This window comes from Notothenia coriiceps, unplaced genomic scaffold (assembly GCF_000735185.1).
Source record: "Notothenia coriiceps isolate Sejong01 unplaced genomic scaffold, NC01 NC01_scaffold00037246, whole genome shotgun sequence".
NCBI classification, from domain to species: Eukaryota; Metazoa; Chordata; class Actinopteri; order Perciformes; family Nototheniidae; genus Notothenia; species Notothenia coriiceps.
The window spans coordinates 2,672,478-2,693,173 of record NW_011369947.1 but is presented as its reverse complement, the minus strand read 5'-3'; the positions used below and the strand labels follow the sequence as shown (position 1 = coordinate 2,693,173).

Sequence of the window (20,696 nt, the reverse complement as noted above, 5' to 3'; positions counted from 1 at the left end):
AATGCCACATCCACAATTTTCCAGTCTCCAGTCCTATCCAAGCTCTGTCAATACTTGGATCTAAGGTTATCAAATGATTCATTTCTATTGAGTTGTGAACTGAAGCTAAGTCAGTGTACATTTGTCTGCAGTAGTTCTTTGCTTCTGCATAGTTCTTCTTAGCAATATTAATAATGTGAAAATCCGAAGATCCCAGTGCAGACAAGCACAATCCTGTGAAAAAACAAGTAACATGTTACAGCAGTTTGAATACCAACAGGTAAAACAATAACATTTTTCTCTTCAGAAATATCCAGACAAAATTATACATGAGTATTCGAATATGAGGAAAACAAGCATGTAAGCTACAAACCTGAGATAAAAAGAAGATATAAAGTTTGAGTCCCTTTCATCGTGTTCAACCTGTCTTCAGTCATGATCATGGCAAACAGCAAAACTAAAAACTAGTTGTTTTTAATATACTATTTTAACCGGTAGCTGTAACGCAGCAGCAGCAGCTATGAGCTGCAGTGTTTGTAAGAATGCCACCGAGCTTGTTCGGAGAAACCTCTTTTGGAGCAACCACGTAAGAAGCTGTTTTTCAGGATTCTTTCTCTATTGCACATATAGGAAGGCACACGGGTTCCTGGTTTGTTGAGTTGAAATTCAATGAAAACAGTTCAATTTAATACATTTATCAATTCATCAAAAGTGGGTAACTGTGAGCTGCTGACATGATCTATGATTATGACATTATTTGGTAACAGGTTAGTAGAAAAATAATTACAATAGCGTGCAAGATTACATCCCTGACCAGGCCAGGTTATATTAAACCACCCTACCTTCGCTAGAAAAATGTGTTGGTAGGAGAAACATCAATCATGTTAAAAAAGTGTGGATGAATAAATCCATGCATGCATTTTTACACCAAACAAAGAAAGAAGGTTGAGATGGATCTACAGGCCCAGCAGAGAGAGAGTGAGTCTCAGAGGGGTAGTGCTTTGAAAAACAAACAAACAAATATATCTGAAAATAAGAACAGTAATGTGATATGTTGCTCTTTTGGATCCTGTGTACTGGAAAATGTCACCTTTTTTCAGAGGGCTGCATCTAATTAAGGGCAGAACTAGAATTATTTCTAAGAAACTGGTTGAAAAATGTAAAAAGCATTAATAACAATAATGTATTTTTCACACAGAGAAGAAGAAATATTGACGAGGAGTGCAAAAGATTACAGAAAAATAAAAATGTAATGAATACTTCTGGTGAAAGAATATAACAAACAACATCACTGAAGCATACAAAGTTGTGCAATACTGTATACCCCCTCCTGTCAAAAGCATTCCAGTGCTTCTTGTGTGGCTGTCTAAGAGTTGGATCAGATTATGTCTCCAAAAAACACTTTTAAATTTCAATTTGAATGAAATGCAATTTACTATGTTGTTGTAGTACTTGTTGTAGGCAACTTTATTAATACACCATTACCAAAAACACATTTGAAAAATCATCTGAATCTTGTGTCAGAATCATAGACTATGAGTAACACAGATTTTCAGAATGCAAATGTGCTGTGTGCCATTCTCCTTTAATTTCCCGGAAGGGGGAACTATCATTTTAAAAAGTAAATATTATGTATTACAATGTTCATGCAGATGGTCGGATATTGCGCACAATAATGAAATGCTATGTTAAAGTGAATTAATCTCTATAAAATTACAGTATAGATCAAGCGGAACACATACTGCAGGAGTGTCATATGACAAGGTGTTATGGGTGGTCCCATGAGACATTTTGGTTCAAGGGATACTGGCACTGAGCCACCATGGCCTGTAAACAACAACAGCGTCAAGTTGAAGTAAACTCGCTCTGAGTGTCGGCCTGTAGTCTGGCGCTGGTCTGGTTACAACAAGTACAGTGAAGTGGTTTTTAACAATGCGTCGAAGGTGTGTCTGGTAAGTAATTCCAACCTTCAAACGACCATGAGCTGTTTTGTCATCCACTGCTTCCTCAGACTATCACCGGGAACCAAGCTAATGTTAGCTGGAGAGGCTAGCCGTAATTGCAGCTAACAAGCTAATCTTAGCTAGAATACATTGCGCTATTATTGCGGATTTATTGAAGTGGCTCGATGACCATCGAGTTATCAAGCTGCACATTTCTTGATGATTACCGGGGTATGTTTATATCGTAGTTTCAAGATATATTATAGCATGCAATATTTTCCAGACGTATGGCAGCCAAAGCTAATGTTAGCTGTCGGGCTTGTGAGCTTTCATGGATTTGCAGCTAGCTAGCTAACTAACTAGCTAGCTACCCTCGGTGAAAGCAATCATTATTTATGTGTTATGTTGAATAATGCACTGTACCACTATTTATTCATGAAATAACTCATGGGCACCGGCACTTTTGTTTGTGCTTTTTATTTACTAAAAGCCTCTTGCCACGGTGAAACTTAAATGTAAACGTTACTGCGTATCGTTAGCAACATTTAGCAAACGTGTAACGCAATTGCGATGCCAAATGGGGCCAGCTATCGTTAACACATTAATGTAAGCAAACGTTGATGTACTTAGTGTTTTGAACACTTTGAACAGATACTTTCATATAATACACAATACGTTGCTATGTGTTAATGCGTTTTCCTCTTAATTCTGGGCTATTTGAACATGTAAAACAGTTTGGATGCTGGTTTTCCGCTTAGCTAATAAATGGTTACAGTCGTATTTGCCAAACGCATCACTCTTTTCGTGGGAAAATGAATACGTGTCAGGCTTATTTTAGTATTATTGACGGCTGCATAATTGTTGGAACATTTGAGACGTAGCGTCACTACTTCCTTAAACTAAGGCTACAACTAACGATTATTTTCTAGGTTAATCAATGAGTTTCTCATCTGCCAGGAAACAGTGAAACTCTTTCATTGCAATTCTTAAACTCCAAAATGTCCTCAAATGTCTTGTCTGATAAACAGTCCAAGATAAAAAACATCAGCTCCCCTGAGTCAGAGACTGATGCACATATTTGATTGACATATGATTTAAAGTATTAAGAAATGTCAAAAATAGCTGGCAATTAAAATCCTGTTTATTAACAACTACAGTACACCATTTTAGAACTGCCTGCAATCATTACCAGTTATTACAAACAGATGTTTCAAGTTCCGTCATAAACTAATAATATCCTCTGTATCACCCTCAGATTGATATCCTTCAGACGAGAACTTATCCTCTCCATTGGGTATCTTACTCGTCATGTCCTCACAGCAAGGCAACAGTTCAGCCTCCAACAGCCCCACCAGCATCTTGGGTTCTCCCTTCTCAGTAATCAGCTCCTCACTTAACTCCCCAGTGGTCTCACCCACTCTGGGATTTGGACCCATCAGCAGCAGTCAGGTAATTGACATTCATTAATCAGTAAATTAATGTCACCTTTTTTTTGTATTTTAAGGATTTATCTGCTGTAGTGTACTTGTATTTGTTTACACGGGGTCGTGGCTACACATGATAGTTTTGCACACACCGCACAGTTTTTTGTGTGTACAATATGTCCAGGAAGATTGTCATGCACATACCACAGTTTGTTTGATACTTCAGTTTAGGATTCAAAGTTTAGAGAAAGCACATTTTGATAATGCATTCAACAGTGTTGTAATTTAACATGACAAAATGAACCAAATGCACCGCTGTGTTTTTAATGAATCTTTTTGGTTTCTTTCGTTTATCCAGATCTCTTCTTCAGCAGGGATGCACTCAATCAGCAGCTCAGAAGATGTCAAGCCTCCGTTTGGCCTGAGGCCCATGCCATCTCACAGCCCTGGGATAATGATGTCTCAGAAACGCATGTGTGTCATCTGTGGAGATCGCTCCTCTGGTGAGTGAGTGTGCTTAAAGCAGGATTAGCAGAAGTGAAAACACAAGCTGTAGAATGTTTTATTTCATTTTAGTAATGTGTTTTCAATAGTTTCAACATCTTAACCGAAATGGAAACCAGACAATTTTGCTGAATAATACAATTGTGATGTTTGATTTTCCCATCAGACTCTTGCTTAACGTCTTTTTATGTTTTAATTTACAGGCAAGCACTACGGAGTGTACAGCTGTGAGGGTTGCAAAGGTTTCTTCAAACGAACTGTGCGCAAAGACCTTAGTTATACCTGCAGAGATAACAAAGAGTGCCTGGTCGACAAACGCCAGCGCAATCGCTGCCAGTACTGCCGCTACCAGAAGTGCCTGGCCATGGGCATGAAGAGGGAAGGTATGCAAGATCAGGGTTCAAATAGCAGTTAAAGTTCATTTTGAGAGCCCGTTTGGCTATAAAAGGTTTATGAACACGTTTGTTTGCGAGTTGACTTACATGCCACTATACAGAGGGGACCTACATTGGAGATTTCTGCAACATAGTTAAATATTCCTATTTAGAATGAATTATACATTGGCAGTCAATTAGATTACTTAGAATAATTTATTATGCTAATGCAAGCCCAATTAAATTGATGAAGTAACATTGGATTAGTACTATTTCTGGCGTAGGTGAGGGTGGATGCAAGATTAGATAGATTAGATAAGATAAAGGGTAGAGACGAGTGTATTGGGGCTGGTTTATATAACTAACCCCTCTCCATCTCTTCTCTTCATTTTCTCCTATTCTACCCTTTCTCCATCTTTCAATAGTGATCAAACATGTAAAGTGGATTAAAGAAGATGGAAAAGATGAGGGATGGATGAGTATGACATGAAATCTTAAAGATATTGTATTTTTATGTTACCTAGAGAAATAGCCTGTTGTGTTAGACATGCAAATTTGTTGATTGGCGGATTTATGTGTGAAAATTTACCCCAAAATGATGGAGAGTGAGGATTGCTGCGGTATGGTGCATTGTGATGATAGACTGCTCTGTAAAAAAAAAAAGCAGTCGGAGAGCTGTTGTTTAGCTGAATCTCTGTAACTGTATTTACAATCTGATTGAGTGGATTGGTGTTGCGCTGCAGAAAATAGGATGGATCTTTCTAGTTAAGGCCCTCTATAGGCCGCAAGAAACATTTGAAGTATCTAAAATGCATAGAGTTGCAGGTGTTGCCTCTTGACCAGCTCTCTGCAGCCCAAATTCTGGCTCCATATTCAGGCATAAAGTCCTTACGCTATGCTTTGCCACACGTTAAGCCTTGTCACTTTGTTATGGCTGCACCTTTGTCGAGAGTGTCTGATCTGCCAGAGAGAAGGGTACGTTTTATGATTTGAGGGGAGTCCAAACATTGTGTATTTAAAAAAAAAACAGCTTCTGTTCTTCCACCTCACTGACATCACAGTTTAGATTGATGTAGACAAAAGGTACTCTCACTTTTACTGCCCTTAAGTTTAAAAAAACAACTTCACATGTTAGTCTCTGTTGTCCATCCATTGTGATTCTGTCTTAAACCATTTAGTACTCCATTGTGAACGACTATGCCAATGCATGTAAGCTAGGAAAGCATGTCATTAACATACTCATGCATGTAACATGAACCTACCACTATACTTAATATACTTCTATTGGTAATGGAAGAACATTCATTTGACTTTTGTCTTGATGGTTATTATGATATTATGAATGTGGTAGAAAATGAAAAGTCAATATGCCACAAAGATACTTTGAGGAACAGTTGTTTCAGTTCTATCTAATGTACTGTATTGTAGAAAAACCAGCCCCACTCTTCAGTTAAAATTGCCAGAAATCCACTGAATGCAACACTTTTGAAATGTGTTTCTGCTCTTACAATAACAATTGTATCAAGACATGCAAAAAACCCTCTACAGAGGCTGAGCATTTTGCACAATATCACCTTTTTAACCCATAAATTCATCAGTTCACATTTACCATTCTTCCGTATTTACCATCATCTCATTCCTTTTCTTCTCCCCCACCACTGTGTCCTTGTGTCTTGTCTGACCAGCGGTCCAGGAGGAGCGCCAGAGGAACCGCGAGCGAGAAGGAGAGCTGGAGTTCAGTATGGGCGTGAATGAGGAGATGCCCGTGGAGAAGATTCTAGAGGCAGAGACCGCTGTGGAGAAGAAGACGGAGCTTCACTCTGACGATGGCTCCGCTGGCAACTCTGTGAGTGGTTAAAACATCGCAATCAAAAGGAAGTTACTTTGCCATTCATCAGTGTTCGGCCGAAGCACGATGGCTTTGGCCTAATGTTTTTAGAATAGCCTAAAGAAAAACACGCTATAAGTACAGGCTTACTGTAATTGTTGGAAGTATTTGGTTTGGATGCACAACTAAGAAGATGTGATTTATTGTTTGGTTTCAGCCCCATGACGCAGTTACCAACATCTGCCAGACTGCAGACAAACAGCTGTTTGCTTTGGTGGAGTGGGCGAAGAGAATCCCTCACTTCTCTGAGCTGCCCCTCGACGACCAGGTCATCCTCCTCCGTGCAGGTACGACTGAGTGTAAAGAACTGCACCTTTTTAACGGAGATCAGATGCACATTATTAGTCTTTCTTCAAGTGTATCAGATTCATATGCCATACTCCAAAGTACACTTCTAAGAGAGGCTAAGGACACGTTTTTAGTGTGTCATGCATATACACTGCTATCTGTGTCTCTTATCTGCACTGGTGTGAACTCTTGCCTGTCCTGGGCTTCACTCTGAAGTCTGTTTTTCCGACACGTGCATTTCCCTATGTGGGATTATAGAAAGGTTTATCTTATCTTAAAGCTAAAGATAGTGCTTTTGTGGATTTCCTTTTACTTGAGTACATTTTTTATTGAATAAATATAACTATATAAAGTTTAATTATTATGTACCCAATGCAGTATTTTAATTATAGTCGAAGCCTGAAGGATCACTTTTAGCGGCCCTTAACTTTGTCTGAATGTTGGTATTTGTGCATGCATAGAGTTAATGAAAAGATAAAGACTATATTGGTAATTAATGCACAGTCAAATACATTTGAAGTTGTTTTTTTTGACAAAATCTATTGTCCTGTTGAATTTGAACTGTGTACAAAAAGTGCTGCAGTGAACCTTAGTTCTAGGACATCTGCCCTTGTACAGTGTCCCTTAATGTGAAGACAGTTTGTTGTTTGTTTGGTGTTGACCTTAGGGGGTTTAACTATCAATAATAACTTTAGACTGCAGGAGGGTCAATGTAGGTCAGGGTGCAGTGGGGACCTTCTGATGTGTACGCACACGGGGGATAAAGTGATGGCTCTAAGTCCTCGAGACCAGTTTCCTAATGAGCCCCTCCCTTTGTGCGTTGTCAGGGTGGAATGAGCTCCTCATCGCCTCGTTCTCCCACCGCTCCATCGGTCTGAAGGACGGAGTTCTCCTGGCCTCTGAGCTGCAGCGGGACAGTGCACACAGCGCGGGAGTGGGGGCCATTTTTGACAGGTGCAAATATGGAGACAAAAAACAGCCAACACACTGTTATGCCTTTTTGTTCAATGTTGCTGCACATGTTTGTATTGTCTACATAATAACTGTTTTTATTTAACACAGGGAGAGTGTGCAGAGTGCAGAGGTCGGCGCCATATTTGACAGGTAATTTCACATTATTTTAGTGTTTGACTAAAAAAGTAATGGTAATGATTGCGCTTTGTATTTGACACCCTGGCTTTCCAAAAAGCATTTCATCAAATCAATGTTATTATTTAGGGTTCTCACGGAGCTCGTCAATAAAATGAGAGATATGCAAATGGACAAAACAGAGCTGGGCTGCCTCCGAGCCATCGTCCTCTTCAACCCAGGTGCCTGACCAATGCTGATATCTAAATAAGAAACATTAACATACTTTTCTTACTATATGGGATGTCTCGTGGCACTGGTGGAAATCTTCTTCTCTATTTGCTTGCAGATGCTAAAGGGCTCTCCAACACCGGGGAGGTGGAGCTCCTTAGAGAAAAGGTCTATGCATCATTGGAGTCCTATTGCAAACAGAAATACCCCGAGCAGCAGGGAAGGTAAACGTCTACAGCTACCTCAAACTCTGCTCGTCCTTTTACAGTGTAGAAAGTGGAACCTGATTGGTGCCTTGGTGTTCTGCTCAAACGTAATGACTTCTCCTCTGCCCTGGCAGGTTTGCGAAGCTCCTCCTGCGACTGCCAGCACTGCGATCTATCGGCTTGAAGTGTTTGGAGCATCTCTTCTTCTTCAAGCTGATCGGTGACACGCCTATTGACACTTTCCTAATGGAAATGCTTGAAGCTCCCCATCAGTTGTCTTAGATAGGATATGCGTACTGTGGTTAAGGTTTAGAAAGCTGGAGTGGGACTGGAGTGGCACTTTAAGTTATTTGAAGATTTGTCAATTCGTCTCACTGCTGTCTGCGTTACACTATTTCAGTGCAGCACAGATTCGCTCTTTAGACCAAACCCAAGGCTTGGCATGATCTACAAGCTGGTGCTATATGTTGAAATAACTCATGAGTAACTATGGTTTGAAAAAAAAAAAAAAAGTATTTTTAAAAATGTAAACATTTACATATTTCCCTCACAGGAGCTATCATTTGGGTAAACATTTTTATATAAGCTTTTTAGACACCTCCAACACCAAGGTTCAGTTAATTCTCCAACTGAACTGAGCCCCAAACCTATTTTTTAAAAGGAAGGCAACCTGAATCATGTGTATGCGTTCAGGATGTATTCTTCTTTTTATCATTTGTAATTGAAGCCAGCTCTAAAACATGATGTATTGTACCGAGCAGTCACCAGGTGCTGTGTCCAACAACAGCTCTAAGTTTACTTGTATCATTGCAGAAGATACAGTCCTGACAGTAACCCTGTGATAGAAGACAGGTCAGTGTTTGAATCTGCCGGGGCCGACTTGTCTGTGTTGAGGATCAGCTTTATGTGTCTGGTAATATACAGTTAGTGTTGTTTACTTCTTTGCCATTTTATAAATCTAATCACGTGGTGGTTAACGATTAAACTGCACTGCACACTTGCTATGTACTATTTCTAAAACACACTTAAAAAACGCCTTGCCTCTGAATAGTCGGGCGTTTGTCTTTTGGTGCTATTTCAGTAATAATTTGACAATATCTGTGCAGATGCACGCCAAACCACAAACCTAAGAAAATATGCAAAAACTAAACAAATCCCTTTGTTAATCCTTGTTCAAATGTAGCAATATAAAATGTTAACTGCATAAGAGCTTTCTGCCTGTCAGTCATTCAGGGGTTTTACTAAGTAAATCATGTCTGGTGGAAAGGGAATACTCCATTTTGTAATTTATCTATACAATTCAAAGGTACTGTGCAAAAGTAATTGTTCAGGGAAAAATGTATAATGATAAATTTGAATTATGATCAGGATATACAAATTATATAATTCTTAATATGTGCCCTTGTTTTTAGTTTTCAGCTAGTATAAAGCAGAACATGTCTTGGGTTGCACTGGATTTGCTGAGACTGTTTCAGCTGATTTTTATTTTTTGTGCGTTTTATTTTGATGCTCAATTGTATTTTCCAACCTCCCCCCCCCGCCCCCTTTTTGTAGGTAGCTGTCTTGTTCATTGTTATATGTCTCTGCAATTTATTAAAAGCAAACCATAATCACATTTAAGACCAAATGAGGTCTGTATGATGGCCATGTGTAAACCCCAGATGAGCTGTATTGGAAGCTCGTCGTCGACCTCTATCTGCTCTCAAACATAAACTGACTTGAAGCATGGGTTGTGTGGACTGAAAATAAAGAGGCGTAAGTTTTTTTTTTTGGTTGCTTTTTCTTCCCCAAAACTTTTACATGTGACACTTTTTTGAAAACACAATTGAAAGATATAGTAAAAAAAAGAAAGAAAGTCAAACAACGTTTTAATGAGCCTTTTTATTGACTTTGTTACATAGTTTTTGCTGTGGGCAAAGACGCGATGGAAGCCTTGGTTGTATAGCACTTGTTTCCAAGTTCCACAGTGATGTTATGGCACAGGCAGCAACATGTGTGGTGGGCTAATGTTCAATTACAAAGAAGAAATGTTGAGTGCAATGAAATCAAAGGCTTCTCTCCACAGGACTAGCTGGTGAGTTTCAACACTGCACGTTTCACAATGTGTGTGAAGTAAAATATGTATTAACACAAACCCTACCACAGAGAACCAACTTTCGTATTGAGCGGTGTGAAACCTTTTTTTTTATTTTTTTAAACCATGCATGGCTTGGTGTGCTTAAATTATATTTAGAATAATACTGCTTTTAGTCTATAATACACTATTCTACACATGGAGCCAAAACAACAGAACTCAAAGACATTGTCATGACATGTACATCACTTTACAGCATTCCCCCTATAATACCTTGCACATCTATTCTGTCTGGTTTTTGACAAATCAGTACAATCTGGGAACCCCCCCCCCATTAAGTTGCATGCTACACAGTGGGCCTAAGGTGCTGATTAGTTTTCAGTTAATTCCAAACAAAACAAGAACATGAACTGTTGGGTGGGTTTCACATAGCTTCATTACGATGTTGCACAAGATGTGTTTCTTTCTCAATGGCTATGTTTCCGTCACAGTGGATAAATAATCATTGCTATGACATGAAGTGAAATGGTGCAAGTTATTAATTTAGCCAAGGCCATTGCAAATAGATGAATAGCACAATGACACAATCGAAAGTTAAACTGCGGGCTCCTTTTTTACTTTAATACAGATGTAAATATCAATAGATACATAATTGAGATTTTGTGTGCGTCCGTATTGCTAATTACCCCCTGATGTTCACATTCATAGTTAGATAATGAATGTCCTGTGAACGACAAACTGAGATCTCCAGTGAAGCCAGCTGAACTACACATTAAATTGGCCTGGTCTATTTTTAATAACTTTATTTAGATCTTGACTAGAGTGGAGCAATGCACAATAAGGCAACAGGATACAGCTAATGTGCATGACCAATCCTAAAATGTCATAAATACTTTAAAGCTATCTTCATTACATACTATTTGATCCAGGACAGGATTAAAAACACTGGTTAAAAATAAATCACAGCTCGTGAAAGATGTACATTGCAGTATTACCCCCTCGTCCCTCCCAGACTGCACATCTGTAGTAACATTTTCTTGATTAAATGTCCCTGAAAACATTTGAATAAATAACTGTCTCTGAAAGGCACTCTGAGATGTGCAGCTCATAGTTTCTAGAAAATAAAACTATATAACTGAAGATTGCTTCCTTGTAACACTGCACTCGCCTTGCTTAAACTGTTCAGTCCGTCAGAGAGAATAGGTCACATGATGTGACTTTTTTTTGGAGCTAAAACTATTGATGAGCATTAGACTGAGACAAGTGGAATCACGAGTCTCACCTTAACTGTTGAAGAAGATCTTTAAAAGGAAGTTTCTCTGATAGATTCCTTCTGATCCAGTCACTTAGATTAGACAAAACTGTGCTACTGTAAATTTGCTGGTTTAACTGTTGAGTATTATTTCCGATGTCAGTGGTTCATCAGTGTCAAGGATTTCACATTCCATTGATACCCAACTTTTACATCCAGTGCAATTGTTCCTTATTTGAGCACCTTCTTGAGCAAAATAAAAAAGAAACACAAAACTACCACAGTAGTATATAACCCTCAGCACAAAGCCATCTATTCAACAGATGAAATGTCTTTTAGTTTGTCCCTAAAACTGCAGGGCTGACGCTAAACTCAAGGAGAATTTAGTGTCCGTACCACACTTCCTGCCCTTTGGATTCAGTCAAGGCCACTGAGATCGAAAGCACACGCAGCTCTTTTGATGCCCTCAGCCTTAAAAAACACCCTTTAGTGAGGGTGCTTTCCTTTTGGAAGGATGACTGTGATTAGGCTGAATGAGTGTACGTCATCGATCCAGCAATAGCAAAGCTTAGTGGTTTGGATACAGCACTCTGCTCTCTGACCGTCAGTTCATGAATAAAAGCTTTTATCCAATCTCTCCAGGAAGCACTTGTGACAAGCCTATGTGAACTAAAACGCATACAGATAAGGTCAACTCATCAAAGCTAGGGGGGATTTTATTGCCAAGCCAGAGTGGAGTGGGTTGCCAGGTTTGATGTAGGCAATGGAGGGGCAGTGAAAGGGCTTCCACACGACCTTTTGTCCATCTCACACCTGCATCTCTGAACCACTGGACAAGCCCAGAGCGTTGGCCTCCTCTGTAGTCAAGCCGTTCTTAAGTGTCCTTCTCACTGTGCAGACAGAGAAAAGAGGATTGTTCAAATGTTTGCACGGCAGCCCATTGCATTTCTCTGTACATGAAAATGAATGATGCCAATTGGGTAATATTTGGGATGACTCACATGATTTTCGGTTGACTCGGGATCGCCTCCTCTCCCGAGGTTGCGTCCGCTGGCTGGGACCCTGAGTGGCTGACCTCACAATCCTCTCCATGATCTCATCAGCCGTATCATCTGTGCAGTTCACGGGGTCGTCACTGGCAGAGCACCATGGGGCCACACGCCCTGAAACAGGAAGGTCGGAAGGGATGATAGGTCAGGTGTTTAGAAACACCTTCTTCCTCTTTTTACAGATAATATTATCAGCTGTTTTCTTTTTTAGGTCAGATTTCTCTTCAATAGCTTTCATGCCCTGTGACCCAATGACTCCAAATTAATGCAGTATTATATGACTATACCGGTCAAGTAGTACACCTCTTTTTATTGAATTTCCAGGCTTTTACTATTGTCTATGAATATATTTAAAATTAAAAACGTAGTTATTGAAAAAAGTTTTTTTCTGAGTCTCCAAGAATTTTAAATATAACATTTGAAGATTTTCTCATTAAAATCTTTATGTAAATAGGAGATGGCCTAAAATCCAATAATAAGGAGTGTCGTATTAGTCCAGTTTATAAATACTATCTAGTATGGATGGAGTCAACGGGACAAATGAGCTATTGTAAAGAATATGGAACTTAAAACTTTTCATCACATTTATTTCATACAACTACGTTTTTTTCCACGCGTAATTTACTACAACTTTATAAATAAAAACAAAATAAATATGGGAAAGATGGTATTAACAATAAAAAAAATGTTGTGGGATTCAAACGGTAGATCATTGACGGTCCCTAAGTGAAACCCTGGGGTTAAGAGCAATAGCTCAGATGTGAAATAATCGTCCATTGAATGCTCACCGTCTGATAAACTCAGTATGAAGGATCAGGAAAGTTGTATGTATGTTTATGTAAGGCTAAAAAGATAAGAAAGATATTTCAGCCTGATGGACATACAGAGGGACAATGCCATCCCTAGAGGCATGCTGCTAGCGTAGCTAAAAATACCCCGCCTAGTGAAAGATTAGCTTAAAGGTTACAGGCTGGATTACTGAAGTATCACTGAAATGCTCATGCTGTGCTCATGGAGCATTCATGGCCACAGAGGAATAATGAATGATGATGATATGATGAAAGCTATGTACTGTAGGGGCTGTAACGGTGTTTCTCTGACTGACCTCGGGTGCCGCTGGCTCTGGTGCGTGTGCGGAGACCGGGCACCGTGGACGTGGGGCTCTCTCCGCCCTGCAAGCTACTCTTCAGTACGGCCTTCATGTTCTCATGCTCGGCTGCATCCTCAGCATACTGGATCCCCTGAGGCGGGCTCTCCTGTGCCTCTGATGGGGCCCCGCTGAATTTACCACTCTGTAGGGTGAGGACACAGGATTACTACAATCAGACATTTTATTACAAGGTGTTTGCATATCTCATTCCAATGCTCACTTTTAGATTTTGGGAAAAACCACACTGAAAAGCTATAAATACCAAACATGTCATACAGGTTAATCTTCACTCATGACACAGCAGTTTTTCTATCCTGAGATAAGAAGAACTAGTGATGTTGCTGTTTATTCTGTGACACCCACAACATAGTCCATTCATTTCCATAAGGAAGTACCTGCGACACCATGCGAATACCTCCTTTTCTTTCCTTGTCAAAACCTTCAAGCTTCCTCATTCATTGTAGGTTAAAGGCACACAGAACCTGTCAGTCTTATGAATGATGAATGGTCTTTTGTTAGTCTCAAAAAATGTACCAGTTATTGTTTAAAGTTACTTCAGCACAGTCTGGTTGAATGTTAGTCACCACAGAAAGTTCCCATGCACATGTTTGCACACAAAGTCACCCCCCTACCTCACTATCATCGTCATCATCACTCTACAGAGATAAAGGAAATGGGGGAAAAAAAATGCCAAGGTGTGGAGTGAATACAATATACAGCCAAATTAAAGTGAAAGCTCTTCATATACAAAATCACAAATATTTAGGAGGTGTTTTTAGACTTTCAGATCGATAAAGACACTACTAAGTTATCGTGTTTCTTTTTTTTACAAAGGTCTAAGCATTTTCTCAAATAAAAAAGAATTACATTGTCTTTGGTCTCTATTCATTTACATAAAAGGAATAGTTTAACATTTTGGGAGATACTTTTATTTGCTTTCTGGCGAGAGGTATATGAGAGGATGAGAGATGTATACCCCTCTCATGTCCGTAAAGTAGATGAACCCAGCAGCTGGTTAAGTTAGTTCAACCTGTTTACAAGGGAAGACAAAAATGGGCCTACAATCACCTGTCAAGCTCATTCATTAACATTTGATATCTTGTGTTTTTACCAAGGATATTGTTTATATTTAGTTATTTTTTTCAGCGCTTTTGGAAGAGCTAGCTTTTTGCCTAAGCTTTAAGTCACTAAGCTAGGCTAAGCTAACCATCTGTTAGTTTCAGTGACATTTTTAACAGACAGATAAAATAATCAATTATTCTAATGAATTCTCTGCAAATAATACAAAATCTTTCTCCATGTTGTTTATATTTTGTTATTTTTGGACACAGTGCTAGCTCTTTGCCTCAGCTTTAATGCTCTATGCTAGGCTAAGCTAACTATTTGTTGGTTCCAATGACATTTTAAACTGAAAATCAATGGTTCCAAGGAATTCTCTGCAAATAATACCAAATCTTTCTCCAAAATCAAAAGTATGGGGTTTTCATCCTCCAACACCATAAAAAAACATTGCGGATTTATACGAGCTAGGGACCAGAGGAGCATATTTGACTGAACATCTTTGTAAGAGTGTGGTTGAGGTGTGGGCCTTGTTATTTCTCCTTCAGGGACGTCCAAAGGTTTGAATTTTCACACAGTGATTGAATTAGAGTTCCTTTGAAGAGAAAGGGGCCCCTGCCAAGGCTCGCAGTGGAGTGGCTCTGAGCGGCCGACTCCTCGGGGTTTAAGGGATTTTAATCATGCAGGGAGGTGTTTGCTCTGGCCTTTCTTGGCCTGCTGCAGCTACAGAATGAGACACACCGAAAAGAAAAGCTGTTTGTTGTTACAGTAACCTAAACATGTGAATACTGAGGAACTACGCTGATGTCATTACAAATGTACAGCGTGTCTGTCAGTAATGGCCACTTTCAGCGATTTAACCAGATTAAGGTTATAACCAGTGTCGAGGGATAGCTCATATTGTCTCATGGAATTGAGAAAGTAGAAACTAGACAAAGATGAGGATCAGGAAATGGAGAAAGTGTATGTGTGACCCTTGCTCGTGGTGAGTAGCACTTACATCTGTTATCATTTTCCCCCTGGTCTTGTTTCTCTCTCGGTGGTTGGCCCTCTTCTGTTTCTGTTGTAGCACGCGCTCTCTTGTTGTTCGATACTCCAGGGCAAATTCACTCAGGATCTTGCTAAAGCGATGAATGCTGACCTCACGTACTGCATATATCGGATGGCCCAGGAACAGCAGAAAGGCATGAAACCTGCAGATGTGTAGGGAAACATCACATCACTGTACAATGATCCTTTAGAAACAGAGTTTAAAAATGCATTAAAAAGTTACAAAAATGTCTTTAAATGCTAAAAATGGTTGTTAATCAAACAGATATGAAAATAGAATATATAGCTTTGCCAAGTTGATCCAGCATTTGATCCTCACGGAGCATACCTGTTGAGTATTCTCCGATGAACAATCTTCAGAATTATAATTCTCTCTGCACACTCTTTGAGGAAGTCAGACATTTTTTGTTTCAATGCTGGTTTCATCTCATGTTTCGCAATGACCTTGAGGTGATCCCATGATGCTTTGCACCTTCGCTCCATCTGGGCCAGATTGTCTTGAAGCTGGTCGAAATCCACCTAACAGAGTGGAATCACAGAATTGTCGAGGAGTCTTTTTGGAGAATTTGACATTTGCATTACAGACTGATATTTTAAAATGTTAAAAACCTTGGTCAAGCGGGTGATTGCTCCTATCTCAGAGTAGAGGTCAGTGCTGTCTGGAAACTTCTCCACCACGATGGCGCAGGCGTGGTGCAGCAGGGACTGCTTATGAACTGTGTCCTTCACCTCCGGGACTTTCTCCAAGTAATTCAGCTCAAAGCCTTTCGCCTAGAGATGCATGTATACACAGCAAGTCAGAATGCGGGACGGAAACAACTGCATGGAATTACAAATCAACTGCCCCTAGTCCAGGACTAAATTGCACTGAATTTCCTTTTTGGCACACTCAGAAAAGGGACTCAATGGACTGAGCCAAGTAGATATGTAGATTCATTCGGCTGGTGATTATCAAAAACCACAATCTACTTTAAAACGTTGGAACCCCCCTTCCAAAAAAAAAGGCTGGACACTTCATGAAAGACACAATCCCAACAAGACTTCCCTTGTTCTGCTGCCAGTTTTAAATGGCTTACTGCAAAAATATAAATGCTGCTATTATTTACGGGAACTACTTGTTTTTGATTTATGTTTCCCTTGGCTATCATGTCCCAGGGGTTCACTAATGCATAGAAATACACACAGAAATCCCCATTGCATAAAAAAAAAGCACGAAACAGATGCCAATCAAGCAGCCGGACAAACACAAATAGTCCGAAAACACACAATCACACAACCACCCTCTCTTTTTCCACAGAGCCTTCACGAGCGTTTTTACTGTAGAAGGACAGTGTCTGCTGCAGACAGTCAGGCAGCACATTCTTCTACACATAGAGAGTCCACTGTTATCCTTGCCAAATAAATATGTTGGCGGAGGATTTGGGGGGAGGAGGAGCGTGGGAGGAAATGGAGGAAGTGAGTAAAAGACACACAGGGAGTGAAAGAAGAGGAACCTCTCGGCCGTATACGTCCTGAAGGTTACTCACATTAGTGCCATTGAGGAAGTTGCCAATAGCCAGCAATGTGGTCAAGATGTAGCGGAGAGTCTTGTTCTTCTCTAACTGGTCCATCCCTTCCTTCAGGTCCTGCAGAGGCTCGGCCACTTCCTGAGAGCATGAAAGGAAGTTCAGAAGCACATTAGCTACTCTTACTTATTTTTGTCAATTCATTTTGCTGATAACAATGCACAGTACACACAGATTTTATATGTAACCATCAAACGTTTTGTTTTGAGCATTTTGCCATTCAAAACATTTAGATGAGCACATCCTGTAATTCTTATACATTATGTATATTTACATCACAATACCCTATTACCCTATATTTTCTTTTAACACATGATGAAATAATCAATCATCGGTCTGCCCATTCCTCTAAATATTTTGCAAATGTAGCTATTCAAAACTACACACCTCTTCCACTTTCAGATACTACTATACTGCACATATTTTCTTTACACAGACATTTTTCATAATCCTATTGTATTTCCTTTTTTGTATATTTATATTACTTATAAACAATCGTTTTGCTGCTCCTATTTTAAAGCTTAAATTCACTTAATGTACTTATGTATGCACCATTATACACCAGAGCATATAGCTTGTATGTGTAATGGAAACTTCTTGAGCAAGGACTCGAAACACAATGAGAAACAGGAGAGCTCGAATCCTGACGGCAGACACTGAAGATGAGTTTGAAGTTACGTTAGAGAGTTGACAAAGACATTTTCTGAAGCCACCAAGTGACACAGCTCCTGCCTAACCAATTCTGAAGGTCACCCAAATCCCAAGTCTTTATCTAGCTCTAGACAAAACTATTCTCAAGGGAAGAGAGAAGGTGGCAACCGAGGTCGCGTGCCTGAACGCTGACTATAGGAGTAGAGGGATAAACTGGTTAAAAGGCTGAGGCATAGGAAAATATATTTCTCAACAGTATGTGTAAACCTACTGCCCAATAAACCTGATCCATAGTTTTCCATTGTTTTACTGTATTACAGGCACGTGTCTCACCTTCTCTAGAAGCTCATAGTCCATCTTGAATGCCCACAGCTGCAGGCGGGCCGACAGCTCTGTGATGGAGGACAGGGTGAGGAGGAACTGCTCGGCGCTGCCCAGGGGAATATCAGGGCTGACCAGCTGGGCCTCCTGGATCCTCTGCTTCTCCTCCTCTGTGGGGATCATCGTCAGGATTTTCTAGGAGAGGGAGGAAGAAACAAGAGGAGGGGAAGGGAAGGGAACAGGCTTTAAGGATCATTCATCAAGTCTACCTATGAAACTCCTAAGATACATTTTTACAAAATATGTCAGGGAGTATATCATAGGGGGGAAGAAACAAATTAATTTAGACATTTCTCTGCGTGTTTATCTAAGATGTTTCCAATTTTTCCCACAAACTTGCACGACATCTGAACTTTCAACCTCCCTTTGTTTTTTAGTATGTCTGTAAGGATCTCCGGGGACAAAAGGTGGGGATTAATACTCCTTTATTCTAAGAGTGAACTCAAGGTGAAACTCTTGAAACTACAGGTTATATTACCCCAAAGGGATGCAACATTAATCGTTATCCACTGAAAAAACGGCAGTATGGTTTTTAAAAAAAAACTCAAAATGTGCATGCGGAGCTCTTCTTTAATCATCATATGATTTATAACATGAAAACAGTCGGACAGCCAGCTGTGCAGCCAGGACATCACTCTAAATGTCAACACTTTGGGCCATCCCATATAGAAAAAGTTAAATCCCTTCCGAAATCCATCAGTGTATTTTGGTGTGATGAGTAAATGTCATTCAAGTGAGCTTTAAAGGACACCTATCATGCTATATTTAAATGATATATTGTAGGGCCATATCTTTATAAGGTATATTTATACGTTTCTGTTTTCAAAATACCAAACAGATCATGCATTTTAGCCATGCCTCATTTCGCTCTATTTGCTGTTATCTAGCCCTGTTTTTGCAGGGGGCTGATTCTGTGAGCTGCAGCTGACCACGCCCCCCTGTAGCTGACCACGCCCCCTGTAGCTGACCACGCCCCCCTGCAGGAGAGGGGAGCATGCTTTGAGATCAGCTGCTGGGCTGCAGCGGGGAGAAAAATAGATCTCCGTCCTCCGTGTTTTATTATATTATTATATAGAGTCGTTATTCATTTGTTTTAAAGCTCAATAAATAACAAAGAAGACCTTTGACTGGCACTTTTCAAATTTTGTCCGGAAGATTTAAACTTTAACGGACATCTTGACCGGCGAAAGAAAACCTGGCTGAAACTCTGCCGCACGGTCCCCTTGTTCCTTGGAAGAGGCGGAGAGGTGGGTGTTTGTCATCTGCTGGTGGGCTAACCGGAGAGAATTACAGTGCTTGCCTCGACGGGGAGGGATTGCATTGAATTACAGCAGTGGGAGGCGCAAACGCTTGCCTCGGGGAGGGAGAAAGAGAGCCACAGCGGAGAATAAACAGAAGGGCAACCATGGCAACCATGCGCGGGAAGTCTTCTTCGCTGCTTTTGTGGCAGACTACAGCGCCACTTACAGGCCTGGCATATGTACTACAGCGTCTCCAGCGCTTTCGAGCGGCAATGGCCGGCCGTGGCCCAACCCCACATTCCCCTGATAGGTGGAGAATTGACCCAATAGCCGTAGCGCCACCGTCCTGACGTCATAGAAGTGTTCAAATCTGGATCAGTTTTTATCAGATCCGTTGCAGGCCCTTTTTTAGAGATTTGGGTATGGAGGAAAATAGAGAGGGTTGTGTTTTCTGACACTTGGTGAGTTCCCTGGAACACTGGGGACACATATTCATGTATAAAAAACGTACAAAAGTGCATTTTGCATGATAGGTCCCCTTTAAGTGTTTGTATACGAGAGACTAGACAGTGCCTTAGCAATTTAGATACTCACCTCAATGCCCTCTTTGTTCAGTGCGTACTCATCAAAGTTGAGGATAGCTGTCTTAATGGTGCGAGGAGGAGGTAAGACAGTCAAGCCGATGTTTATAGCGTTGCTGCGTTTTGAACCCAGGACGATGATTTCTTGTCGTTTGCCATCAACAGCTGCTTTCTATGAGAGATACAAAACAGCATCACATTAGCGCAGGACTGATTAGCCTTTACCACAAAATGAACAACTAATTTGCACACTATTCACCATTATAGTAATAATAATATATAATATCCTTCGCTATAGATTTAGCTTGTTTACCCTGGTAAAGTGTGGTTGTGGTGGGACCTCAACCATTCTAAATGCCACCCAGGGGGACAGTAGTGAGCCAAAAAAGATTACTAAAATCAAAAACAATCCTTTCTAAAATGGTGCCAAATACCAGGAGTGTACAGTAATACTACATGGGTCTACTGTTACAACAGCACAGCGCTAATTTACCTTAGTGACAGGCAGCTCCTTGGACTTGGACTCAAACAGCTGCTCCAGTTTGGATGTGTCCACTTTGACTGGCTCCAGTTTGGACCAGAGGGACTCTTTACAGAATTTATGACTCTTACACTGCCAGTCCACGGGACGCACCTCGTTCCAGAAGAGACGGATGGTCTTCTTCTTCTTTTGGAAGAGAGGCATCTCCCCTCGATTCAGCTGGGGGGAGGGCGGGGGGAGAGGGGGCATGAATGGGG

The 20,696-nt window shown here is 40.4% G+C and overlaps 2 protein-coding genes across 3 annotated transcripts in view; one reads left to right on the top strand and one right to left on the bottom strand.

Moving 5' to 3' along the window:
* The first annotated feature begins 1,775 nt into the window (after window positions 1-1,775).
* LOC104965568 (retinoic acid receptor RXR-beta-A-like) lies at window positions 1,776-9,670 on the top strand. 2 transcript variants are annotated; one of them, XM_010794538.1, is made up of 12 exons: window positions 1,776-1,931; window positions 3,178-3,371; window positions 3,705-3,849; window positions 4,054-4,233; window positions 4,650-4,703; window positions 5,910-6,070; window positions 6,270-6,399; window positions 7,228-7,354; window positions 7,463-7,504; window positions 7,619-7,710; window positions 7,818-7,923; window positions 8,040-9,670. In XM_010794538.1, the coding sequence occupies exons 2-12, from the start codon at window positions 3,231-3,233 to the stop codon at window positions 8,185-8,187; spliced, it is 1,326 nt and encodes a 441-aa protein (XP_010792840.1). In that variant the 5' UTR covers window positions 1,776-1,931; window positions 3,178-3,230; the 3' UTR covers window positions 8,188-9,670. The 2 variants fall into 2 exon arrangements, with proteins under 2 accessions (XP_010792840.1, XP_010792841.1); XM_010794539.1 differs by lacking the exon at window positions 4,650-4,703.
* Window positions 9,671-9,767: 97 nt separating this feature from the next.
* Window positions 9,768-20,696, bottom strand: part of fhod3b (formin homology 2 domain containing 3b) — a 26,119-nt gene continuing 15,190 nt past the window's right edge. The window contains exons 11-20 of the mRNA XM_010795468.1: window positions 20,452-20,690; window positions 19,972-20,130; window positions 18,089-18,271; window positions 17,066-17,185; window positions 16,149-16,310; window positions 15,868-16,058; window positions 15,490-15,682; window positions 13,386-13,572; window positions 12,233-12,394; window positions 9,768-12,121 (exon numbers count right to left, since the gene is read on the bottom strand). Of these exons, the coding sequence (XP_010793770.1) occupies window positions 12,039-12,121; window positions 12,233-12,394; window positions 13,386-13,572; window positions 15,490-15,682; window positions 15,868-16,058; window positions 16,149-16,310; window positions 17,066-17,185; window positions 18,089-18,271; window positions 19,972-20,130; window positions 20,452-20,690 (1,679 nt within the window). The 3' untranslated portion in view covers window positions 9,768-12,038. The remainder of the gene's footprint in view (window positions 12,122-12,232; window positions 12,395-13,385; window positions 13,573-15,489; window positions 15,683-15,867; window positions 16,059-16,148; window positions 16,311-17,065; window positions 17,186-18,088; window positions 18,272-19,971; window positions 20,131-20,451; window positions 20,691-20,696) is intronic.

Excerpts from the sequence above, each read along its gene's own strand:
- LOC104965568 (XM_010794538.1), top strand. The coding sequence starts at position 3,231 with ATGTCCTCACAGCAAGGCAACAGTTCAGCCTCCAACAGCCCCACCAGC. Across the intron at positions 6,071-6,269 it reads ATGGCTCCGCTGGCAACTCT|CCCCATGACGCAGTTACCAA; the intron begins GTGAGTGGTTAA and ends GTTTGGTTTCAG. Across the intron at positions 7,355-7,462 it reads GTGGGGGCCATTTTTGACAG|GGAGAGTGTGCAGAGTGCAG; the intron begins GTGCAAATATGG and ends TATTTAACACAG.